General features: G+C 38.4%; 1 protein-coding gene across 4 annotated transcripts in view; it reads right to left on the bottom strand.

Moving 5' to 3' along the window:
• The window catches only part of ZFC3H1 (zinc finger C3H1-type containing), a 39,959-nt gene extending 16,630 nt beyond the window's left edge, over positions 1–23,329 (bottom strand). For 2 of the 4 annotated variants that reach the window (XM_061367994.1, XM_061367997.1), the window contains exons 1-17: positions 22,665–23,329; positions 18,408–18,821; positions 15,522–15,592; positions 15,078–15,276; positions 14,653–14,879; positions 12,924–13,047; positions 11,325–11,422; positions 10,168–10,374; positions 9,265–9,429; positions 5,981–6,118; positions 5,458–5,576; positions 4,992–5,138; positions 3,314–3,488; positions 3,001–3,132; positions 1,753–2,301; positions 1,564–1,673; positions 320–451 (exon numbers count right to left, since the gene is read on the bottom strand). In XM_061367994.1, the coding sequence (XP_061223978.1) occupies positions 320–451; positions 1,564–1,673; positions 1,753–2,301; positions 3,001–3,132; positions 3,314–3,488; positions 4,992–5,138; positions 5,458–5,576; positions 5,981–6,118; positions 9,265–9,429; positions 10,168–10,374; positions 11,325–11,422; positions 12,924–13,047; positions 14,653–14,879; positions 15,078–15,276; positions 15,522–15,592; positions 18,408–18,821; positions 22,665–23,253 (3,596 nt within the window). In that variant the 5' untranslated portion in view covers positions 23,254–23,329. The remainder of the gene's footprint in view (positions 1–319; positions 452–1,563; positions 1,674–1,752; positions 2,302–3,000; positions 3,133–3,313; positions 3,489–4,991; positions 5,139–5,457; positions 5,577–5,980; positions 6,119–9,264; positions 9,430–10,167; positions 10,375–11,324; positions 11,423–12,923; positions 13,048–14,652; positions 14,880–15,077; positions 15,277–15,521; positions 15,593–18,407; positions 18,822–22,664) is intronic. The other 2 variants (XM_061367995.1, XM_061367996.1) reach the window with 2 other exon arrangements.
• Between the last annotated feature and the right edge of the window lie 346 nt (positions 23,330–23,675).

Genomic DNA, 23,675 nt, shown 5'->3' with positions numbered 1-23,675 from the left:
ATTACGCTATAAAGCAAGAGGAGTCCTGTCTGAATTACAGAACAACCAAAAGGTAAAATATTCTCTAACAGTGCATGCTGCTTTTCTAAATTTACTGCTAAGAAGCCTCTTTTCTTCATGGCTTAGATGAAAGAAGTTTTCTCCAACCAAACAGGTATCTGCAATAAGATATTAAAAATAACACTCTTCTCTAGAATTTGTTCATAGGATCATAAATCCACACCTTTTAAAGAACTGTAAAGCATGCCTATTTTCATCTTTGAGTCAGACATCTAAAAGAGAGGTTTAGTTCAAGGGAGCAGAATTAAGAACAACTCACCACCGGCAGTGATCATCATTACATGTGCCTGTTAAATCAAACCGGCAGAAACACTGTTTTGGCTCAATCATATTGCTATACGTTAATGAACTGAGGAACAGTTTTTCCTTAGTTCGAAAATACGGACTAAACCTAAAAAAAAAAAAAAAAAAAAAAAAAGTAGCATTATGACAAAGCATACAGGACATGATATCAGTTTAACTAGGCAAAACATTTAATATAATCCCTTTTTCTGTATTAAATCTCATTATTTCCAAAACCCTACTCCTAACCAAAATTATCACTGACCTATGAGTTAAGAAGGTGAAAACAGTGTGAGAGGGAAGGGGGGGAAAAACAACAGTATTTTTTAATCTGAACAGATTCTGTTCTAGCATCCTCTTCTCCCTTCGGTGCAGAACTTTATTCACATAAAACCAGAAAGTGTAATAGCAACCCAGTAGGGAAACTAAACTACTGAAACTGAATTTCAGTTTAGCTCTAAAAAAGCTGCGCTCTTAGCCTCTAGTCAGCCTAAGATCAATGTCAAGTAGAAGTACACAGGGAACTGTTAAAAGATTAACCTAAAAAAAAAAAAAAAATCAGTAAAAAAATGTAAGTCAGATTTTACAATGTATAAGCAAACAGAAGAGTCTGAAGTGAGCATACAAATGTTTGGCTTAAATATTTAGGTAGACTATATCTATGTCTTTTATGATTTCTAGATACTTAAGGAATTGAAGCCACGACCTACAAGAATATAAATACTCCTGTATAGATAGCAACCTCCATCTTTTGTTAACCAAGATTATAAAAATAAAAAAACCCAAATGGGTTCATGGTAGGATTCAACTCTCCAATTTAAATACCAGAAACTTTTCTAGAATTTAGTGTGCAGAAACAAAACTCTCTAGTCAGAAGACAGATGTGACAAACTGATTACACCTGCAGGTGCTTACTTTACGTCAAGATGAATCACTACAGTCATGCCCCCTTCCACTGAGCAGGAATCCAGTAATAGGCAATTGGCTCAGTCTTGACTCAGACAACATATACACTAGCTAAGTTTAAAGACTGCATAATAAATACACTTCCATTAATTCTTTCCTGGATTTTAGATTGCTTCATATTGGATATAAAAACCTTGTTTTCAAATGCCTCCTATTTTTTTAAGATTCAATTACCCAGGACAAGCAGTGAACAAAAATATATGAACAAAAACAGACAAACACATGTATTCAAAAAGGCTGCTACAGTTTTCATACCTGTAGGATTTAAATACTAGAAGAGGACTATGATATGGTTCAAATGGATATGGTTTTGATTCAGTTTCTTTACTTTCTGATGTATCAACATCCATGTCCACTGAAATTTCCTAGGAAACAGACAGATACATAAAGCAATTGCAACGCCACCTAATAAAGACATGTTTTAAAAGGTTTTAAAATATTTACCTGACCACACAACAGATCTTCCTTAGCTACTATAGAGGCAGTACTTTTCTCTAGAAGCTCTTTCAAGCTGTCAGCTTTAGCATACAGTTTTTTCAGTTCATCAATATTCAACCCAAGGAATAGCTCAGGCTCCTCCGATGCCTTTTTAGAAAGCTTGTTTATAGTTTCTTGCTTTGGAGTGTCCATGTGTTTAAGATTTGGTTTAGTGAAAGAATTGGATTCTTTGAAGGATCTCCTTCGTTCTCTGGTGGAATTAGACAGAACTTCATCATCGAAGTAGTTTTCTTCAGTGTCCAAAGACAATTTATCCTGTGTGAGATCATGAAGTGATGGCTGAGGTAATGCAAATTCAGATTCCTCTTCTGCATGAGGCGCAGTATTTGACTGTTCCTTGGTTTGAAGCGCACGGGCCTCCTTCAATTTCTGAATCTTTAGAGCATACTCCTGCTCTAGTTGCTGTAGTCTTTTTTTCTCTAGTGCAATCAATTCTGCTGAATGCTTTTTTGGACTTGATGCAGGGGAGTTCTCCAATTTCAACGTTTTGTTTGGCTGAAAAGGAAAAAAATTCCGCTTTATTTTATTTTCACATTTACTGATCTCTTGACAGGAGGTGAATGAAACATGGGCAAGATATTTAATTCAGAGTTATGAAAGCACATTTTTCAAACCTTGCCAGAAAACTTCAACAAAGAGAAGGAAAACCACAAGAGTTTGACACAATTTAATTGGCAGGCTTGCAGGTTTTTGATAAAAAGTACCCTACATCATGTACGCAGCTTCAGCAGAAGTTCTGGCCACGTTTAAAAGGTGAGCTATAAAACAAGTATACACAGTGGTGTTGGATGGGGGGGAGAAAACAAAAAAATAAAATTTACGTAAAGATCTTAGCTTTTTTTCCCCCCACTCTGTATTTTGGTTTTTTTCAAAAGATCATATGCCCTCTTCAGCATCTTTGCTATATAGTTTTAACCAGATCACTGATGCTCTACAGACAGTAAAGTACTTCCTTCCTTCACAAGAATACAGTTGCTTGATATTATCTACTACTGACACCACCCTGGCACAGGAATGTAGGCTTTTAAGTTTTCTTCTGAAGTGATTAATTCTTATTCTGTTGAATTCTGAGAATTCCTACAGTGCTTTTGAAATGTTTCCCTACTTTCCTGAAATCCCACTTGAACTAGGCTCCCTACTCAAACCTGCTACTGCTTTTCAAGTACAGCATGGTTTTAAAGTATGCAGACTTACTGCAAGGTGATCTTGCTCCAGTTTTCGCTTCCCAATTTCCTTACTTGCTAATGCTTTTGCTCGAGCAAGTTCTTCCCCGTATTTTAATGCCAGAGCTTTCTTTACTGTAACTCGTTGTTGAACTTTATGAATCTGAAAAAAGAAAATGAAAATGCATACTTTCAGATACGACCACATAATAAAACACAATCGCTATCAGCAAAGATGTGAGAATTAATGATTAATTCAAAGAAAGCCTAGTGCCTCAAAAACTTCAGCCTTCCCATTTCAAGATTTCTGTCTCTAAGAAGCAAAACAAATTAATTCACGTTACTTGTTCCTGAAGCTTCTTGAGAAACATCTTATTCACATTCAAGATCTTCTCTGTTGCTTGTAGCTGTTCAGCCAGTTTGTTAATTTTATTTTCAGCAATTCGAACGTTCTCCCTCTTCTTGGCCTCTTGTTGCAATAAATGTTTCAAGACTGATTCATCCTTCATCAACAGAAGTCTAAAAGTAGAAAAACGATGTAATGGGTTTTTTTCCAAAGGCTTTTGAGAGTTGCTGCTGCCCCTCCGAAACCTTAGTTATTTAAGAACCCAGCTCTTTTTCACTTAAACAACATTCTAAGTTTCTCCAGACAGTTAATATCCACGAGAAAATAAATACTGGTAGCACATCCAGCAGATATCAGTATTCCATGTTCAGCATGTCAGTATAAAGCAGTGCTCTGGGTTCAGCAGTAGCAGTCATTTTTAGTCCTTCTTAGTGGCTGGTGCAGTGCTGTGTTTTCAACTTTAGCCTGAGAACAACGGTGATAACACCAGTGTTTTCAGTTGTTGCTAAGTAACACTTACTCTGATCAAGGAATTTTCAGTCTCATGCTCTGACAGTGAGGATGGGCACAGGAAACAGCAAGGAAGCAGAGACAGAACACCCGACCCAAACTAGCCAAAGGGGTATTCCATACCACAGCACATCATGCCCAGTTACCCAGTAACCCATGGAAGTTACTCAGAAGGCCCAGATCACTGCTCAGATCCGGCTGGGTATCGGTTGGTGGGTGGTAATTGTATTATGCATCACTGCTGTTTACTGTTTTATTCTCCTTTTCCCCTTTTATATTCTCTCCCCTTATTTCCCTTATTAATGGTGGTACTGGCTTTGTGTTATATGTTAGTTACTGGACCGTTTTTTATCTCAACCCATGGGAGTTACGTTCTTTTGATTCTCTTCCCCATCCCTCAGGGAGTGGGGGCAAGGGAAGAAGGGAGAGAGTGAGCAAGCAGCTGTGTGGTTCTGAGTTACCAGCTGGACTTAAGCCACAACAAGCAGATAAACACCCCACACACAACCCCCCCCCCCCAACATTCTAGTTATGAGGACAAGGGAAGGTAAGCAAGTGGTGTATCTTTAATACTGTTGTTAACATTAAGATATCCAAACCACACGTGGTTTTGCTTTCTGTTGAGTAAGAAAGCAATTCTTCCTCAGGGCACATACACACATTAGTAGACTACAGGTCATAGTATCACAGCACAATAGCAGAGTAATCAAATACAACAAGTTATGCATTAAAAGAAACAAGATAAAGACTTAAGACAGATGGGTGTTAATAAAGGGAGGGGGGAAGTGTCCTTCAGCTGATATATGACCATATGCCAGTTTGCTAACAAGACCACACAGAAATAATTGTGGCAACAGAAGCAGAGAAGGATGTAAAGCATTTATATTTCCCACAGCAATTTGGAAGAAGGGTGAGAAACATGGAAGAGGCATGCTAAAAGAGGAAAGGTATACAGGAAAAGCTTCAAACAGTGTATATATGTATCAGGCATATCTGATAGAAACATGCTATCCTCAAAAGGTACAGAGTAGTGAAAACAACACTCAACAAATAGTTATTCAAGACAACAGAAAACCAATTATTTGCTATACTTTAAATGCTACATTCAAAAAGATTATTTACTATTTTTCTCCTGCTAAGCAAACTTGTGACAGCAAAATACTCACCTGTTTTTCTTAAGCTTTGCTTCTGCTTCTGTTACCTGTTTCGTCACTACTGCTATTCTCCCAATCGCATCAACTTCACTATCAGAATTTGGAGGGGGCAAACTGTTTTTCAGTGGATCAGACTTAATTAAGCGCTGCTTTTCACGACTGAAACAGATGTTAAAAGCAAAGATGGTCAGTAGCTTCAAGACACATTTCAGTGAGTACTACAAATAGTCTTAAAAATCTTCAAAGAAGTAGGAGGACAAGATTTCAAGTTAAAAGGAAAATTACTTTCCACAACTGCAATGGCAAGCAAACAACTAAGTCTGTTCAAATCCAAGGACTTTTTTAGACTCCTATGTTGTTTTACTAAAAACTGAAGGTAATGGCAAGGTTTTCAAACTCGAGTTTTCCTTCCAATGACAGAAACACACTAGTAAAGGAATATAAAGAATATACAATTTACATTAACAATTAGCTGTACCTGGCAATCTCTTCTTTCAAGAGCCTGTATTCTATCTTCTTATCTTCTGGTAGAGCCTCTGGAGTTCTCATTGGATCATTTTCTTTTTCTGATTTTGGAGGGGCTTTGATTTTTGATGCCTGTTACAGTGAGGTTCAAGTCAGTACTAGTCACATTATTTTTAAATACAGCTATTAAATACTATTTTTAAGAGGCACTTCAGCACAAACTTAAGGCTGTTCAAGGCTAGCAATATATTTTAAAGCCAATATTTTTTCCTTAAAGATGCACTGAATTTTTAACTGAAGAAATGAAACTAAAATATATTACAAATTCTATCTCCAGGATGCCATCTTAACCAATAAAATTATTTTAATTAGCTTATGCAATCCAAATTACATTGTAGTGGTGCAGACAGGAGTAATGTAGTCAACTCTTGCCCGTTTCTAATGAAATCCAGTATTTCCTTACCAAACTCTAAGGTTAAACTCCATATACAAAGCAAAATAATTAAAAATAAACCTCCTAAATGCTGACAGTTTACCTCAACATTTCTTCTTGCTTCTTTTATCATAGATTCTAATCCTCCAAACACACTGCTAGTTGAATTAGATGGCTCTCCATCAGACTCACTATCATCTGAGTCATTTAATGTAACCACAACAGACTTGTGTTTTGGAAGCTGTAGGGAAGAATGAAAGAAGTTTTATAGCAAGAAATTAAAAGACAGATTTAACTAAGCACATATTTATTAGCAGAGAAAAAAAGAGATTATCTCCTTTTGTTATTGTAGCACAACACTACTGCACTGTAAGAAAAAGCCTCAGCATTTGTGCACCTCCACTGTAAGATGGAGATAACAAACCCATTTCTTGGAAATGACACATGAAACGCACTTCAACATTTTCAACCTGTTTTCAAACATCTGCAGCATATTTAGACCTCTTTAGTCACAGGATACAAATTTCAAACCTTTGACTCCTATACTTCCTGAATTATTTCAGTTGTAGTGAAAATCTCACATTTGCAAGCAAAGTTGTTAAGTAACTGAAAGGTAACAATCAACCAAATATGAATTAGAAATACGGTGGCAGATCTACCAGAACTCCCTCAGATTTCTGCCACACAGCTGTGATGCCTTTTGTCCCCCAGTTATACTTAGCTGACCTTAGTATGCTGCTCAGGCAGTTAAAATTGGCAGAACACCAGCAGTGCATAAAGAACAAAGGAAACAAAATTAATCACTTTTTGACAACATCACTAACTGAAACAGCTCACTAAAGTTCAGATGACTGCCAATTCCAGCACAAAGAAACAAGCAGACAATTTAATTTACATTAACCTGAAATCTCTGGAATTAGAGCTTGAAGAGAAGCAACTAGTTCCCATTTCCAAAACTGTACTTCCCATCTCCCAGTGTAGGTCTGGACAGTTACATGTTCAACCTTTAGCTCAAGACGACACCTCTTCAAAGCACACACTCCACACAAAAAAAAAAACAAACCCCCCAAAAAACCACCCTGAAATGAAAAATACCCAATTTCCACAATTGCTTCTTGTTGATACTCTCTTTCTAGACAGTTCTTAAAATAAGGATAGCATCTGCTACTTCTGAATGTACTACAGCTGTACCATTTTCGCACCGCCATAGCACAGGTAGGTGAAATGTCAACGTGTAAGACAGAACAAGGCACCAGTCCTCTCTTTGCAAATATTCTGTCTGTAGCTCTATGGAAACCTAAGTTAATGCCACAAGGCCTTCTCGTCTTCAGATGCCAAATATACCCCTTCAGTATCACTAGCTTTTAGTACTAAAAAAACAAAGCTGCCAAGCTGCTTTTAGCACAGTTGTGTAAAGCAAACCATCTCTAACTGCCTTCCCTGGTTTTTCTTCCACACGAAAAGCTGATAGTAGGGAAGGTAAAAATCCACTTTTCTCCAGGTGTTTATTCCCTGGTGTTATTTTTTGCTGTGGTTCAGCAAAACGTATAATTAGTAAAGTAACACCAGGCAACTACCATCACACTCCTTCTGCAAGATTAGCTTCTGCTGCAAGGGAACTATAGCCTCAGCTGTAATGCAGGATCTCCCTGTAATGTTTTAAGACACATTTTCAATTTGTGAACAGACTCCAAGTGTCCATGACTAGTTTGAAAAAGGGTTACCAGATGCCACTGAAAAAGCAAACCAGCATCTGTAACCTATTTCACCAAGCAGAGGTCCTTAACTCCACACCTAGCTGATTCAAATACAAGGTATTAGTCCACCAACTGAGCAACAGGCACTGAATTTCCACTGCAAGTTTTTTAACATTTACATAAGAGCACAGCTGATAAGAGACTTTCATTATGTTACTAAGACAAACTAACAGCTCCCCAGTAACATATGTTCTCCCTCATTTATGCAAGTCTCGTGTTCCCTCATTAATGCATGACTTCACTCCCCTCAATTGAAGGGTTTTTTTGAATAGCTTTAGTATTTAAACAGAAGATCACAAAAAAAGTGTAAGTAAATGTGAAACAATGACAGAAAGGATATCAGCATGTCCAAATTGAAGAATTACTACAGTTATACCTAGAATTTAAAGTAGATTATGAAGATGGGTACAGACAAAAAAAATCCACCCATTCTAAGCTTAAGAGTGTAATTTTCCTACAGAAAGAAAAACAGGCCTTAGAATGACCAAAAAAAAAAAAAAACCAACCAAGAACATTCAGGTCTCTACCATCTTAAGGTTTTGGGTTCCCCCCTCCATTACAGCATCAGGTAACCATAAGTGATCATACAGTCTGTATGTTTGAGCAAGAAAGTTGTTAGCCGGCTATAGCTAGATTTGACAGTGATGTAGCAGTCTGAAAGATGCCATATATTCATCCAAATTTAGCAAAACAATTAGTCTTAGAGATGACATTCACTGACAGAAAAGCAAAGGTATGGACTACACATTAGAGGCAAAGAGGTGCCACAAACCAAGCTTTACAACATACACCACTAAAATAATCACAAATTAGCCTCTATATATGGTTCACTACCATAAATAGCCAATTACATGGGCTTCAGTCTGGCCAGTACAGTTTTATCAACACATTTCCAACAATCCAAGAAGACTGCAGACATCACAAATCAAATGCTAGCTGCCCATACCTCCTGTGACCATTCAAATGAAGGTCAAGTTACAAAATAAGGCTTAAGCTAATGTAATGAAGTTGGCTGCTGCCTGAGGAGAATACTCTCTCCTCAGTCTTCCAAATGTACTCACAGACATGCCATTCACGAGCACTTCTGTGCCTGCTCTGATGCTCACACACTGCTCACTGACAAATTCCAACTCCCCCTAGAAGGAAAAATACCTTTTTCCCCATCCTAGATTAGTTTTCTAACCAGTTTAGCACATTAACCAGGTTAAAGTGAGGTCTGAAGCATCAGTCCTATTGCTTAAGAGAAAAGGAAGACATCATGTGGCCAAGAGTGGGAGAAAGAGCAACACCATCACTTTTCTGGCAATACAGTGATTAGATTGGCTTAGCTACCATTGAACAGCACCCTTCAGTCTGTGTTAATGTGGAAAAGAATTTAACTGAACTATATTTACAGTCTTTCTCAGTTCAAATGAGTGCTGGTGCTTGATGCTCTCAAGCTGTATATTTTTACTTTGGTGTGAAATTCTAGAAGAGCATACAGACTACTAAAGCTATGAATAATTCAAATTTTTAATGCTCCGCCATTCTGTGCTGCATTGCTAGAAAACCTCAAGTCTGCTGCTCACTTGAACTGAGGGCAATTTCAACTTGTTTTCTTATTAATAAAGAAAAACCAATATTTTCTTACAGTGATCACTGCTCTTGGAAGCCTCGGTACTCTGACAAGCTTTGTATTTTGTACCCGTGGCTGAGACACAGTATTAATACTGACAGCGGTCAGATTGCTTCTTGGCACAGGCTGCAAGTTATCTGGAACAGGAGGGGATGATGGACCACTGTTACTTGAAGTTTCCTAATAAAATAAAACAAAAATATGGCCATAAAAATATGCACTATGCAGAGCTATTTAAAAAGACAAACATAAGCATAAAAGGGTATGTGATATATTCCTTGGAACTGCGATTCAGGCAGACTATCCAAACATATTAGACAAAATTCTGCAATTCTGCAACAGTATCAAACAAGGCACACAAGAACATGTCAGTTATTCACAGGTCAATTGCAAAAGATCTGTGACTTACTGAGGTCAAAACAACCTATATTTTTAAACACAAAATGTTATTCTCACTCCAAAAACAAGCAGAACACCAAAAAAAACAGTTAACCTTTGGCAACTCCTTTTGCTAGGCTGTTAAAACAGCATCTTGTTTTCTGACAGCTGATTAATAAGCTTTTTTCTGCAGAAAACACAATCCCCATTTCCCTACACATACTCAATTTTTAGTACCTTGAAGTTTCATAATTCCTTCATAAATAAAAACCAAGCTGTAATTTACAATTCAAAGGGTGTTCTGGGGTGGCTTTTGGTTCAGTTTCTTTTGGGGCGGCAAAGGGTGATGGAAATTGAGAGCCTTTTCTTAAGTAATCAGAAAGGCAGCATTAAAAAGCCCTGGCTTTTTAATCTTACTTTTTTTTAATTAATTTAATATTTAATATTAATTTATTTTTTTTAATCTTCACTTGGCAGGTTACATTTAATTTTGGTCAAGACTGCCATCTAGAGGTTTAGATTAAAAAAACAATGGAGTACCTCAGATCTGAAAGCTCGTTTGTTGGCTAAAGACTTGAGCAATTCTTCTCTTAAGAGCATCTCCTCTTCCTCTTCCTCATCAGCAAAAGGAGGTTTTGGTGGCTGTTCAGGCTCTTCAGGGGGAAGTGGGGGAAGAGGTGGAGGTGGCTCAAGAGAAACACAAGAAATACCCTCCGCGTAAAGCTGGCTCAAAGATGGTACAGGCTGCTATAAAAACGAAAACAAGGGTTTGAAACATGAAAATTACTATTACTTTATGATTATTTAGTAGAGGTTGAGACCTAAATTATTTTATGGTTTAAAACTAATTCAAACTGCAGTGGATTTACTTCACTGTCAAAGGCCACTGCTGAACATTTAGTTACTCAAAGATAATGCAACAAGGTTACATTTGGATAATAAAGTAGTGCAAGCATACAAACTACACATAAATGAGAATTGGAATCAGAGAAAAGCCACAAAACCATGGCTGACCAGACAGGCTCACACACCTTGAAAAAGCAGTCCTTAAGCAGTTCTATGAATTTGTCTTAGCTAACAAAATTAGCATTTCCCTCAGTTAAAAATTCAGAAGCTGTCATGGCAGGAAATGACAACTTTCTACCGCTTTACTAAGGCAGCTAACAGTCATTCAGTGAAGTAGTGGGGAAAAAAATTCCCAAGACTAATTAGATTCCCAAGGGACTCTTACATGAGAAGACATATAGTCAAAATAAAGGAAGTCTGAAAGGATGGATCAGCTACATTTTTGGCTGGTTTTCCCCCACGTATCAAGGTAACAATTCAGAGAATAACCCTACCTACATACGTGGCCTAGAGACAGGAAGCAAAATTGCCTTGCACTAACAATTCCAATTCATTATTTTTCCTCATGTGCCTCAGGCAATCTTTGCTTTCTGTTATGAAACAGCATAGCTCTAACAGTTAAAAGAAAAAACTTGCTCAAAAGGGAGAATTTGCATTTAACAGGAACTGGATCTGCCAAAACTTTGCTGAAATAAGTTTAAAAACCAAGTCTATCAGTTCAAGGGAATCACCAAACAGAGAACTTTATCAAAAACAGAACCTAAATTTAATCCTAACTTTAGCATTACAAATGAGATGTAATGAGAATTACCAGGATTTTAAAAAAGCATGCTCCTTTCAAGGTTACTTACTGGAATTGGAGGTGGTAGTGGCAACGAAATTGGTGGTACTGGAGGTGGGAAATATCCTACTGGACACTCAAAGAAAGGAGGCTGCACTGGAGAAGAAGCTGTAATTAAAAACAAATTATTGAGCATAAGGAATTTGGCAGGTAATTACTAAACACCAGCTCATGCTTATAATTCAACTGGTTTAATGCAGCAGCAGGAGACAAATGCTTTTATTATGCATCAATCTGAAAGGTAATACCAGACACAGCACAGTGCATTTATTTCTTACATACATGTATATAAAAATAGTAGTTACCTATCCTTTTTCTATTTTACATATGAAGTGCAGGTACAGCCGAACAGTACTACTACAGTAATGTTTCAGAATGATTTAGCCCTCTTTGATTTAATCTGCAAGAATCTACCTTCTTAAATGAGGTATCTCAACACATGAGTCTCCTGATTACTGGCCACAAAAATTACAATGCCAACTGGGACAGAAGCAGACCAAACACACAGCTGATATTGAATTCTGAAACATAAAACTAGAGTTTGAGATACTTCAAGAAGAAAAGACTAATGTAGTGTGTGTGCCTGAAAGACCAGGTGCAGTATTTTAGCAAACTAATGATGCACAAGGAAGGCTGGCAAGAAAGGACTAAAAATGAGGGGAAAAAAGGAAGAAAAAATATGGAAGATGAGAAGCAAGAGAATAAAGATGGCCAACCAAGCAGAATGCATAATGATGCTTTACTCAACACTTCACATGCTCAACCCCCAAAGTCAGGTTGCCCTGTCCAAGTATATTTGAGGATGGATGCCACATTTCTAGTTAACCTGCTCCAGTGTTTGACCATCTTCTGTGAAAGTTTTCCCTTGTATCTGTATTTATTTTGTTACAATTTAAGCATTGCCCCTTGTCCTTCTGTAGCTCACTCCACAGAGGTTAGAATTTGGTTCTGCTTTCTAATTGCCCCTCTACATAGGTGAAAACAGTAGTAAAAGCCTTCTTTAGCCTTCTCAACAAACCCCATTCTCCCAATTCCTGTCCATAAATCAAATGCTAGAGTCCACAGTGAACTTTATCTAAACAGGCCTTAGCCAAAAAAAGCCCTTTGCTAGATTCCTAGTATGTCGCTATCCTTCTTCTGCTATGAAACCAGAAAACTGATACAGTCCTGTCAGTGCTTAGCAACCCATTGCAATCACAGTACTACAACCTGCACCACAGATCACTTCTATCACCCAAAGCCACACTGCTGACTCACATTTCACTTAATGTTCATTGGAACACCGGTTTTTGTAATCCTGCTGTCTATCCAGTCAACACCAGAGCCCTTACTTTCTACATAGCTGCTTGGAAATGTAGAAGTATAAACTACACAGCACTGCAATCAGAATGGTATAACCTCAAAGATCTTCACAATACCACTACATCAGACATGGAGAACAAAGAGAGCCAGCATTAAAACAAGACAGAATTCACTCACTTTAAAATGTTAGTTCTGTAACTGCTACATTACAAAAGACTTTCCTTCTAAAAATGATGACTCATTTCCTACTTTTTAGCTATTGTTACCAATCAACATATTAAAAAAAAAAAAATTACGCAAGTCTTACCTGGAGAGTTGGTTTCACTATCTGTATCCATAGCAACTTCATCATAATTATCATACTGATATATGCCTCCTGCACTATCTGTAGACTGCTTATCCACTGACCGCCTCAAGTCTGTATCTGATGACTAAACACAAAAAAAAGTTTATTTTATAGCTGGTCTTATGTTATTCTTTTGGCAGAAATCAATTAAAAATAAATTTCAGGAAAAGGTCCTTGTAATTTTGTCAAATTGTTTTATAAATCTAATTTACTTAGTTTTTACAAAAAGCAAACTGAAGATTATCTTCTAATCAAATCCACTGCTGGTAGTAACTTGCCAAATTAATAGTTTTAAACCTGGATCTCTTGAGAGAGGGGTGGTCACAACAGACAGAAGCAATTTTTAAATACCTATCAGGTCAATACCTATCTTTAAGTTGCAATGGCTAAATACATATTTCTGAAACACTGAAAGAGAATTAAATGCTTTATTATTGTTGTTTAGGTGTCATAGAGGTCACCAAGAACACTTACAACTACCCTTGTTAGAAACAATACAAAATTGCACAAGTATCATCTTCACTATGACAGCAGTTACGTGTTTAGGTGAAACATGTTCTGATTGTTCTGTGACTGGTATCTCAGGTGGAGAATCCTCTAACTGTCCCAGAAGAGTCACATACCACACTGAAATGCGTCCAGAGAATGACAACTAATGTATCGGATTGTTTAAAGAATGCCCAACATTATACACATGCCAAACAATATTCAGTGAACACTGAACACAGGCAGAACAAGTAAGCATGACTTCTCAGGACTCCTCAATTTGTATCTTTCGAAGGCATTTAGTAGACGTTTTGGTAGCTTTTAGAATTCCTACTGTTTGAACACTTTCAGTCTCAGTTTTCCACTCATTATTATAAATGGGATTCCCCTATAACATGACCTCAAATCAGAGAGTGCCAATTCCCTTAGCTGTAGTTTCATTTTTCCTTACAGCATCAGTAGCTCCAAGCACTTGAAGCATCTAGCTGCAGCAGCTGTACTGCTCCCATGATGGAAGAATTAATGCTGACAGAGAAGTCATTTTCTTTGCAAGGTACCAATGTTTTAGAAATAGAACATTAGCAATTCAAGTGCCTTTTTGCTAATCTCAAGAGAATGAAGACAGCCTACAAGCACAGCATGACCAATGCAGTAAGTCCTCTCCTTTAAAAATGTGACACAGTTGTGCCATCCTGTAATGAGGCTGAATTAATTATGTTTTGTGCCTGAACATATTTTGTACCTTGACAAATTAAAAAAGCACTACAAAGAAACCAAATGCCAGGCAACATTTTGAAAGAAGCAGGCCACTGACGTTGTGTAGGCCTAAGTTTGAAGATATAGAGACAAAACTGCTGTCTAAGAGAAGAAAGCAAAGGAAGTCTGGTTGATTGGTTTGTGTTAAATTACAGGCTGCTCTTTGCTTGCAACATTCAAAATATTTTAGAAGGAAAATACCACTGACTTCCAAATATACAAGTCACACAAAGCTGATCTTACAAAATCCAAAGGGAATGCCTGTCTAGCATTGGATTAAAACACTGTAAACACTGAAACACTTTGAGCTTTTTTTTTTGGGGGGGTTGGGGGGGTAGAAGGAATGGAGAATGATGGACACACATGAGACAGAACCAGGATGGGCAAGACACAAATCATTCAATAATCCCAAATATAATCCCTGAACATCATATAACAAATTTGTTACCCTGCTTCTTGATCTCCTCTTTCCTCCAATTAGTTTCATAAATCGATTGTACTGCTCTTCATGATTTGAGAGGTCCCTAATTTTCCTGATTTCTTCTTCTCTCTTTCTTCTCTCCTCTTCCTCTTCTTGTTTTCTCTGGTCTTCCTCTTTCTGACGCCTGTCTTGTTCCTTTTGCTGCTGCAGCTTCTTTGACGTCTTTGTCTGTTGTCTCCTCAAAGTTGGCTTGGCTTTAAATAAAATGATATGTGATTACTTCACTTATATGGTTCCCCCTAATCCTAGATTCTTCAAGAGCTTTGTGCAGATAGGGTTTTAGAAGGATTAAAGGCTCACTGCCCAATGTTTCACATAATGTATTATGTTAATTTTTTTTATTATTTCAGAGGCCATGCTATTTATAGCCATTTCAGCAACATTATACTTACCTGTAACACTAGTTTTTTTTGTTGAATGTGCTTTTGTACTGGCTTTGACTTTCTGTGTTACACTTTTCGGCTTTGTTAATTTTTCTTTGCTTTCCTTCAACACCTGTTGCTCTTTTTGCTGCCATTTTTTACTAGCAGACTGAAGTGCAAGAAGCCTAAGTTGCAATTCAGACATCTCATCCTCATCATCATGCAGCTTCTTGAGAAAAGAAAGAATAAGACAAAAAGTCAGGATGCATTATATAACTTCTTTTTTTAAATCTTTCAAATTCTGTCCCAAAATCTTTTACCAAGACGAAGCTTAAAAATCCTACTGTACTGCTAAATGCCATTCATTAAGAATAGACTGTTTCGACTACTGAAACATTTCTGGACTGCAGTTTGGAAAAAGCCATCAGAGCATCATAATGCAATTATTTCTCATCTACGGAGGAATACTCTTACCTTTTCAGATGTAACATCTGAGCTCCTAAGCTTTCGCACTGATGTTTCAGATGTTTTGTCTTCTGTACCTTCTAAAAGAAAAACAGCACATTTTTGAGCACTAGTACAAAGTGTAAAGTATAGCAGTAGGTTTTTTGTATAAGAACACACTAACAAACATTAATATAAACTTGGCATGTTTGATGAAATTCACATCATCATGATGCCATGAGCCTAAGGCAAGATTTGTCATTTCCTAATCGTTCTTAATATTTCCTCAAGAACCAGTAAAAAACAGATTTGGAGGCAAGGGGAGAAAGACTTCTTGCCATCTGTTTTATGCCACCATCTCGTATCAGCTGCTGTCCTGAGCATCTCAGATTCCACCAGCAGCTATTTTGAGTTACTGGTCAGTCTTTTGCAGCATCAAATATAACGACCCAAAGCTGCTTTTAAGAACACACTTGCTCTGTTCCACGCCAACAAAAACAGAAGAGAGTTATCCTATGGAAATACATAGGAAATGGTTATGCTTTCTTGCTAAACATTAGTATGTTGACACATTAATTTGTTAGTCTGCCCAAAAGCCATATATCCATCTGATTATTATATAGCATATATGTATATACACATTGAAGTATTACATTTTACATATAATACACATAATGCTGTATACTATTACGTAATTATTATAGTTTGAAGCAATTGGTATAATTGATAGCAAAATTAGATACATAACTCATGTATATAACCACATATGTTTACTTGCATCAGGGGAAGGAAATAAGTATTGAGAAGTTTAGCAAACTTTTCCTGTATTAGCCTTTCCTCAAAGAGAGTTTCCTTCCCACAAATCAAATTGGTAAAAAAGGTTTGCACTCTTTACTGCTTTTACTTTTCCTAATATTTTATGAAAGGTCATTTTCAGAAAACTATTGTTTAAACCATATATATATTTATTATTCTAGAGGACCTTATACCTAAACAAAAACAGCATATAGCTAATGCTGGAGGTCTTCCTGTTTGCACATGCATGCGTTTTTTTAGAAGCACACATATAAAAGGAAGAAAACTAGTATTTAATACATGTGTGTATCCTAAAAGAAAATTCCAAAAGTTCATTACAGTTACCAAAGATCTTAACCATGCAGTCCACAGGATGGAACTAGGGAAACAGAGATGATACAGTAATTTCTGTGATGCAGACAGACACATCCAGGGACACACACTACACAAACTGAAATGTTTGTCTGACAGAAGTGGACAATGCAGGCAGAACAAACTAATGGGCAAGAAGGAAAGCAGGGGATATGGTGAAGTGTGTCAGAGCAGTTGAACCACAGAGAATTAATTCTAGCAAGAGACACAAACCTCCCTGACTTTAAGGACAAGTTCTTCAACTTAAACAGGTCTGGAGAAACATCCAGTACATCATTTAAAAACAAATATAATGGAAAAACAAATTTTGCTAATGCATTAATATATGCATAATCAAGTAGAATACTTTCACCTGATACATGTGGACCAGCAATAACTCAAATCAGACTGGATTTCCTACTTTAGAAGTTTGCATTACATTGTCAAAAGCAGTAACTTATAAAATTGGTGTGCTCTCAGATCATTCTTGTCATACATTTGAGTGGTATGCAAAAATTAAGATGCTTTTACAGCGCATACTATAGCATCTGTTTTTCACTATCATACGAACTGCATTTTCAACTTCAGTGCTTCCAAGTTTCGATGCAAAAACTTTATTTTTTAATTTTATTTTTTTAAGATTCTTTAGGTTTTTAAAAGCTCTTTTACTCCTCCTGTCTTGCTATCTTCTCTTCCTGCAGGCTACTGGTTATAATTCTATGGACAAGACCTGTGGTTTCCTTCATGTCTGCCATTAAAAAAGCTACATTACATGAGGTGGTTTGACTACTATTTACCAGTTTTCTCCTTGTTTCTTCAGAGGCTTTGTCTTCCAATTCTCATTCTGAAGTTACATGTAAATCATTCTAATTTTCAGTGCTCTAGTCCTTCCTTTCTTCATATTCCTAGTAATTACTCATCTGTAATTTTAATCCATCCATTTACTCCTTTGTCTCTTCCCACTCAAATTGACAGTTTACATACACTGACAAATTAGCTAATACAAGATGGTAAGAGATATCCACAAGCACACCGTCAACCACAGCAAACACTTATTAGAAGTCTTAAAAGAAGTTTAAGCTAACTCTTTGCACAGACTTAAAAAGTAAGCTCAAGGACTTTAACCACAACTCAGCTGGACATAACTTATTTCTTGCTCAGTGGTTTGTGCATGTGAGCAATTATGATTTTGGCCTCATGTATCTGAGCCATTATGATTTTGGGCCTGCAGTCCAGAATTACCTGGACAAGAAGCTAATTCTACCCTTTGGGTGCATGTCTTCTACAAATCCTTTCTATTTCTCGCCCATGATTTCTTCACTAGTTGCAAATATCAGTAATGACAAAAATCATTCTGGTGGAAATATCTCACAAAGGCTTCTTATACTAAGGAAAATACGTTAAGACACAAAATGCAGAAAAATGACTCTAAATGTTACCTTCTCATCTTAAACCCAAACAAAACACATTTTGCTTCCGCAAAAATAACAAAGGCAAAGCAGACAGAAAACTCTCATTGAAAGCAAATGATTTCTGCTGGGAACAGCAACTAAAACCTTCAAGTCTTGTCCTCCTGCTCTGTGCCAATTATCAGACTACAAAACATACATTAGTTAAAAAAATTTAAAACAAACAAAAACAAAGCAAAAACATGCTTCCCAGAATTACATAAAGCAGAAGTAAATCAAATTTTTAACTTAAAATGTTTAACACTGCAACTTTTCCCCAACACCTAATAAATGTATGTCATGGCAAGCAAAAGAACTCTACCTTGGCCGGATTCTGTGACTTCAGGTTTTTGTGATGACTGCTTGGTTCCTTCTTTGCCTTTTTTTAATCTGCTTCTCTCCGCTGGAGTAGGTAGTTTTTGTCTGAGAGGTTTCAGTTCAAATGCCTGAAAGGCTATAACTGGAGGTTTCTCCTCAGGAGGTATTTCTTTTATAGCATCTGTTGTAATACTGTTATTATCTGCAGGTACTTGGTCCTCAGTGTTGACTGTTTTATCAGCATCTTGTTCATTTCCTTCCTTGTTGCTCAAAGCCAGTTTTTCATCCTTATTAATGTATTCAAGTTCTAATTGTATCTGCTTATACTTCAACAGCAGATCCTCAAAACTTTCTTCTGCAGAGTTTTCACTTTTAGAAGAATAATTCTTTCTAGATGGGGACCTTCCAAAAATTTTGGCTGAATTACTGGTCAAGAAAACTAAGACAAGAACATGTGGCAATATTACCACTGAAGACTAAAATGAAACAAATACAATTTAAGATTATTCCCATATACTTAATTTTACCTTAAGGTTAGCCTGGAAAATATGCTTTATACAAATGAACAGCATGCACAAAATGTACCCATTATTCTATACTGACAGCTTAAATAACCATTTTCTCTAACAATTTAAAATATCTTACTTATGACAAAAACTTCATTAACTGCTGAGAAGTCATGTCCCTTGCTCACACCATCCTCCCAGAAACAACAGCTGTAATGCTGAGACAATTCCCTATCAAAGTCAGACTTCCAGAGTTCATAACTCAAGTATTAACTCCCATTCTGACATTCTGGAAAAGGTCAAATTAATTCTCACTCATTTTACCCTTTCATAAAATGCTGAGTGTAACCACAGCACAATTACATACTGCAGTAACTGTAGCTCAGCAAATCAAGTAAGGCACAGAATAATCAATAACTGCAGCGAATAAAAAAGTAGGTAAAGGTTTGCAACCAAAACACTCAAAAAACACTAAAAGAGGAATGGTAATTGCTAACTACTCAGAAAAGGCCTATGAATGCCCAAGGGATAGCTGCTCTTGACAACATATTGTCCAGTGCAGGAAACTGAAATATTCTTAGGCAACTATCCAGAATAAAAGTTCTCACTATTAGAGATTCACTTCCTCATAACTTCACCTGACACTTGAAAAGCTAAATTATCCTGTAAAATAACCATGCTTGAGGGCAAATCTTTTAGGATAACTTATCAGGTTTAACTCGTTTGACTTTCAGTATCAACCCCACTGTGATAACAGGTGACTCACATCCAGTTATGCAAAATGCTTTTTAATCAACATCATCTCTTTAATACAGGGAGTAAAGCTAACAGCTACAACAGGTGTCCTCCAAAGGCAGACCTAATAAATCTACAAGAATATAACTTTCTATCTGTCTTCTGCTCACAACCTACACCAATAACTCGGATGCTTCTTTATGTTAACTTCTAACACAGGTATGAAGAATTTAGGCATGTATCCTACAAAAAAGCAATTTCTGTAGTATCAGGAAATGTTTTCCTATACAATGCTCTCTTAAGCACCAGCACAAAAAGCAGAAACTAGTAAAGACAAATCACATGAAATCCAGAAAGCAAACAAATAATCTATAAATATGCTGAAAATATCAAGAGGTGTATGCAGTAACTGTAGTTCAACAAAGGAGGTAAAGCACAGAATACAGTATAACACCAAACTGTGTAATAAACCTATTTGCCAAATTCACTTCCAACACATTCCTATTAAAAAAAAAAAAACCAGCTACATTAGCAATTTTGAGTGACAGGAAAGTCTGACATTAATTAAGTGATTTAATAATCTATAATAAGTCTACTATTTAATATGAAAATACTTCAATAAATACTTCAATACTTCAATAAATTCTAGAGTCATCTGGAGTTGGGTAACAAGACAAAGCTTTGAGACTTTTTTTCGTACTTGGTTTAATACAATTGCTAGAGCTTCCACAACAGTATTAATGAGAAACCGTGTTTCACTTGTGCAGAAATTTTTTTGTACCTGGTTCTACATACAGAACGCAAGACTACAATGAGTGCTATGAAAGGCAGACAGGCATATATACATTATATATACAAATATACATTAAAATAATGGCTATTTTTCAATCAACAACCTATTCTTCATCCTACAGCCAAAAAAGAGAGCAACTGAAAAAAACTGGTGGGTTAGAAGAAAAATGTACACTGTGAAGAATTAGAATTCAACAGGAACAGAAAGTCACATTTTTGTCTATGGAAGGATTTCTGCAGAATGACTATCCAACATCTTTGTGTTAAAGCTGGTAGGAATTAAGAGAGAAAAGCCTGTTAAAAGCTAACACCCAAAGAAAAGTAACCTGAGTTCCACTGGGTCATTTAGTCCATTTATACATATACTCCTGCAAGGCACTGTGCAAAGTACTAGTTTCAAGGATAAAGATAAAAAACCATCTCTCTCTTAGCAGACACACAAACATTTCACTTTCCTGAAGGAATACCAAATACTACTCCAGGCCACATGCCTCCATGTACCTGTTGATGTGAAGATTTCTTCTGAAGTCACATGCCCACGAACTACACCTACTCCATCAACAGTATCAACAAGGGGTACCTGACTATTTAAGGATACTCTAATATTCAATCCTTCAGGTGGCAAGAATATGAAAAACACAGGAAACAAATTACACTGAATGAAAGTCATGGCCATTCCTTAACTATATGATCCATTAAAGAGCACCAACATTAAAACTTTACCACTTTTAAACAGAAGAGCGCCTTTTAAGTATTGGGAAGCAGGGAAGATTTCTTAATTTCCTTCCTTTGGTTTGAAAATGGAATTACTGGTTTCTGAATGACATTTTAATTAAAATGGAGGAGACTCCATATCATATTAACAAGCTTTGCAACGTCTGCTTAGGATGAGCAATATGATTGCCCTGCAAATTACTTGTTACACAGAAACTAAACATTTTCTGGTATCCATCACAACACTTCAAATTAAGATACTTTACAATCCATTTTCAGCACTAGAACTGTCTTACTGTGCAGCCTTGGGCAAATCACATCTTCACTTGCCTCTCAATGTCAGGCCTTCCAATGAGCAGCCTTTATTAAGACTTTAGTTATGCTGTAATTTTATCAAATAAGACTGACTAAAAGCATCTCTTATCTCTAGTTTACATATTCCACCAACATTTAAAAAAAATCCTACCACGGATAAATAAATCTTGTATCTAAATTAACATAAGGATCCCATGAGTGGCTTTCAAAGCCTTAAGCACTGGCGCAAGTAGGAAAAATTCCTGTTTACGGGATCAACCACCAGAGTGAAACAATGTACATCCTTTGACTATTAGTACAGAGGACAACAAAACACTGTAGGATTCTGCAGAGCAGGTTTTAACCACTAGTTTTCTCTCAGTGTTTTTTACACTTGTCTATGGTTTCAGTTAGGCAACAATGCAGTTACATCAAGCTTCAGTATCAGGCTGCCCCTAAGTTAAGACTCGGCATCAGTGTCTTCCTGTCTCTTCTATAGCAAACCTAGAAAGCAATGACGTATTTTTATAAAGCTACCTCAGCAAGTCTAGGCGCAATTTGCAGAGAATATCCTACGATGAATGCTGGGGGTGGCTTTATAGAGAAACAGGCACTTCCTACATCACCCAAACTCCCATGTAAATCACATCCTCTGTATACAGTCCTAGATCAACTTAAAAGTTAACTTTAGCTATATGTACCAGCCTCTGAAGGGCTGGAAGCACAAATGAAATAACAGTGGATCCTTTATTGCCCAATGAGGGAAATTAACAAGCTTAGGGTTTTAGCTTTACAACCAAGCCACTTTAATTATACGCATTAAAACTGCCGCACTGACCCCGCTTCACAATATTCACACTTCGGGCTAAAAAAAGCAGCCACCTAGAATCCAATCAGGTAAGGCTTTGTTCCAGGCTATACTTTTTCCCTACACGGGACTGATCAGCCAGATTGCAAGCCAGGTCACGGCAGTAATCCGGCTTCCCAACAAGCTCTCCTTGAGAAGCAGGGCCTGCTTACTGCCCCAGCCAAGCCCTGGGGCTGGAAGGGGAGTCTCCTTCTCCGTTAGGACTCCTCTACAGGAATCCTAGTGCCAAAGCCGGAGGGCAGAGCGTCCCCTCCCACGGCTTTCGGCCACGTAGCGCTGTACCGGCACTCCCAGACCCACCCCAGCAGCACAGCGCCTCCAGCCTCCGCTCCCCCTCACGTCTCAAGGATACATTTTCGCGGTGAGGGCTCCCTCCAGCCCTGGCCGCTACCGAACCCGGCACCGCCTCCCCCTACGGGCGGCCTCCCCGGAGGGTTGCCGCCCCGATCGCCGCTGCCTCGGCTCCTACCCCAGCGACCTCCGCCCCTGTAGGGCCGGCCTCGGAAACGGAATCGGTCCAGGGCATTGTGGCTGCGCTCCCAGAAGGAGAGCCGGGGGCCCGTGTCGGAGTGCGATCCCGAGGGCATCCGCGACGCCGGCATGGGCGGCGGATGGGAGCGGAATGAGTCCTTCGGCCGATACCCGCCGTGGCCGTGCGGGTGCCCCATCTCCGGCGGGGGCTGGTGCCGCGAGCGGGGGAAGGGGCGCCCGGAGGAAGAAGAAAGGGACATGCCCCCGCGGAGGCCGGGAGGCGGCCTGCGCCTCGAGTAGGGCCTGCTGCTGACGAGGCCGCCGCCGCCGGGCTCGTAGCCGTAGGGCCTAAAGCAGTTGTCATCGTCGCTGATTTCGCCGTCTTCCAGTTCCCCTTCTTCCTTCGGGGAGAGCCTGCTACGATCCAGCGCCGCCTTCGTAGGCGCGGCTGCCGCCTCCGCGGCCGCCATGGCGCCCAGGCCAGCGGTCTCGACGGAGCAGAGCGCCGCGCAGTCCGCCCAAGCCACTCGGTCGGTTTCGTTTCCTGCGCGGAGTTGAACAGAACACAGCGAGGCGTGGCGTCCGCCCGGGCCCTACAGACTATCGCGAGACCACACCTTGTTCCCCATCCTCGGGAGAGTGAGACATGCTACGTAAGGCAATAAACGGGGGGGGGGCTCGGGGGCTCTGGGTGTCCTGGGTAATGTAGTTCCCACTGCGGGGCACGGCCGTGGACGGTAGGGGCGGGGAAAGCCTGCGGCTCAGCCTATAGCGGGGCAGTGGCGGGAGCCAATGGGGGATTGACTCGCCATGTTGGTAAAGGGGGCTGCCATCTTGTTGAAGGGAATAGTCTGCCTTAGTAAGAAGGGTGGTGAAGCTGTGTTGACTGGTT

Source organism: Neopsephotus bourkii, unplaced genomic scaffold (assembly GCF_033783945.1).
Source record: "Neopsephotus bourkii isolate Nb327-2 ecotype Australia unplaced genomic scaffold, CSIRO-AGI_Nbou_v1 NB_1423, whole genome shotgun sequence".
Lineage (NCBI taxonomy): Eukaryota > Metazoa > Chordata > Aves > Psittaciformes > Psittacidae > Neopsephotus > Neopsephotus bourkii.
The sequence above is the reverse complement of the archived record's forward strand: the minus strand, read 5'-3'. Positions and strand labels throughout refer to the sequence as shown.